The sequence below is a fragment of the Vicia villosa genome, unplaced genomic scaffold (assembly GCF_029867415.1).
Source record: "Vicia villosa cultivar HV-30 ecotype Madison, WI unplaced genomic scaffold, Vvil1.0 ctg.000428F_1_1, whole genome shotgun sequence".
Taxonomy (NCBI): domain Eukaryota; kingdom Viridiplantae; phylum Streptophyta; class Magnoliopsida; order Fabales; family Fabaceae; genus Vicia; species Vicia villosa.
Window position 1 is genome coordinate 252,695 of NW_026705204.1, and position 1,678 is coordinate 254,372.

Here is a 1,678-nt window from a genome sequence, read left to right on the forward strand (position 1 = left end):
CCTTTGTTCTCATCATATCACAACAATCATTCTCCTTTGTTCATTATGCCTATGATAATTCTTCTTCAATTTCACTATACTTTAATTAATAACCTATTTTTTATTCAATTAGTAAATTAGTGGTTATGTTTTCCTAGTTGTAAGTGCTTTTGCATTTTTTTTTTGTTATTGATGTAAGATGCATTTTTATTTTAAAAAAAGAAGGGTTAAATATACAAACCCCCCCTGTAATGTTAGCGAGATTAGGTTTTAGCCCCTGTAAAAATTTTTTTTTTTGATCCCCCCCTTAACATCTGTAGATTCCATCCCCAGACCCCCCTAATTGCCACGGTTGCACTCAGATTCCCCTAAGATTCTATATTGTATCACACGTGGAATTTTTGTCTTCTTAATATCCACCATGGCATTTCATCATCTTCTCAAATTACATTATATCTGTAAACGAAGAAACTAGGGTTCCTCCATTGTTCCTCTCCTCGTATCATTCCTCCGTCGCTGCTTCACCGTTAATCTCACAACATGGGTAGCAAATCTTCCTCCGTAGGAAACTCCGGTTGCAAATCTCCTTCGCTGCTTCATCGTTCCCAAGCTCCACCTCACTGTAGTTGTAACATAACCATGAAGATGTTGGTATCAAACACCATTGATAACCCTAAACGCAAATTCTGGAAATGCAGAAATGTACTGGTAAGTTCATTCACGTTTTTTTTATTTGCTCTGTTTCCTGTGCGATAAAGGTTGCTTGTAATTTGCAGAATGGATGCGGTATGTTCATATGGGATGATGAGCTGGGTGAATTCAATAATGTCGAGGTGATTCAATGTAAATGCACTGAAATGACAAAAGATGCGTTGAAAGAGATTTTGAAGGACATTGCCACTGACAATTTGGGAGCAGACACAAGTAATGAGAAGATTTTGAGGTTGAAGAAAAAAGTTGCAATGGAGAAGAAGAAGAACCATAACATGATGGTTGCACTTGTTATGTCTTGGATGTTTTTTGCAGCATTTTATATGTTTCTGTAATTTAGTTTAGGGAAGTGTATGTTGTTTGTGATTGTATCACTTCTATCACTTGTATAACTTTTGTTGTATCACTTTTGTGGTATGTAACAATTTGAGCTTGAATGGAATGAATGAGTTTATTATCAGTTTTCTATAAAGATTTGCAAATAATATGAAGTAATTATGAGATTAGATAACATTTGAGGAAATTGATCCAAAAAACAACTACAAATGTTATAGGTCATTACCCTAAAAGTCAGGTAGATCATTACGCAAAAAACCATTACAAATGGCCACAAAACAAAATACCACCACACAAAATATCATAGGACATAGTACCATTACTAGACCATTACAAGTTAACTTAATGTCAATTGGTACAAAATACACAAAATAATCAACTGCTCTTTTGTTTCTTCCATTTCTTCAAAGACCTAGTTGACACTCCAAGGCTTGATGATGTCTCTGCAGGGTCTTCAATTGTGATTGCTTGCTCAGATGAACCTGGACCAATAATTGGTTTCTTGAACCAACTTAATTTGACTCTTTCACTCCTCCTTATCTTTAAACCATGGTGAGGTTTGATTGTCTTCTTTTTCTTGGCCTGTGGTTGACTATTGTCTACAACACACGACTGGGTCTTACTCTGCACATCATTTGGCACATCATCATGA

General features: G+C 35.6%; 1 protein-coding gene across 1 annotated transcript; it reads left to right on the forward strand.

Moving 5' to 3' along the window:
- Positions 1-324: 324 nt before the first annotated feature.
- LOC131628163 (uncharacterized) lies at positions 325-1,126 on the forward strand. The gene is made up of 2 exons (XM_058899030.1): positions 325-687; positions 756-1,126. Exons 1-2 carry the CDS (start codon positions 520-522, stop codon positions 1,023-1,025), a joined length of 438 nt encoding a protein of 145 aa, XP_058755013.1. The 5' UTR covers positions 325-519; the 3' UTR covers positions 1,026-1,126.
- Positions 1,127-1,678: the final 552 nt, after the last annotated feature.

Bases quoted from the DNA above. Each gene is read 5' to 3' on its own strand.
- LOC131628163 (XM_058899030.1), top strand. From the start codon at position 520: ATGGGTAGCAAATCTTCCTCCGTAGGAAACTCCGGTTGCAAATCTCCT. The intron at 688-755 runs GTAAGTTCATTC...TGTAATTTGCAG, and splicing joins GGAAATGCAGAAATGTACTG to AATGGATGCGGTATGTTCAT.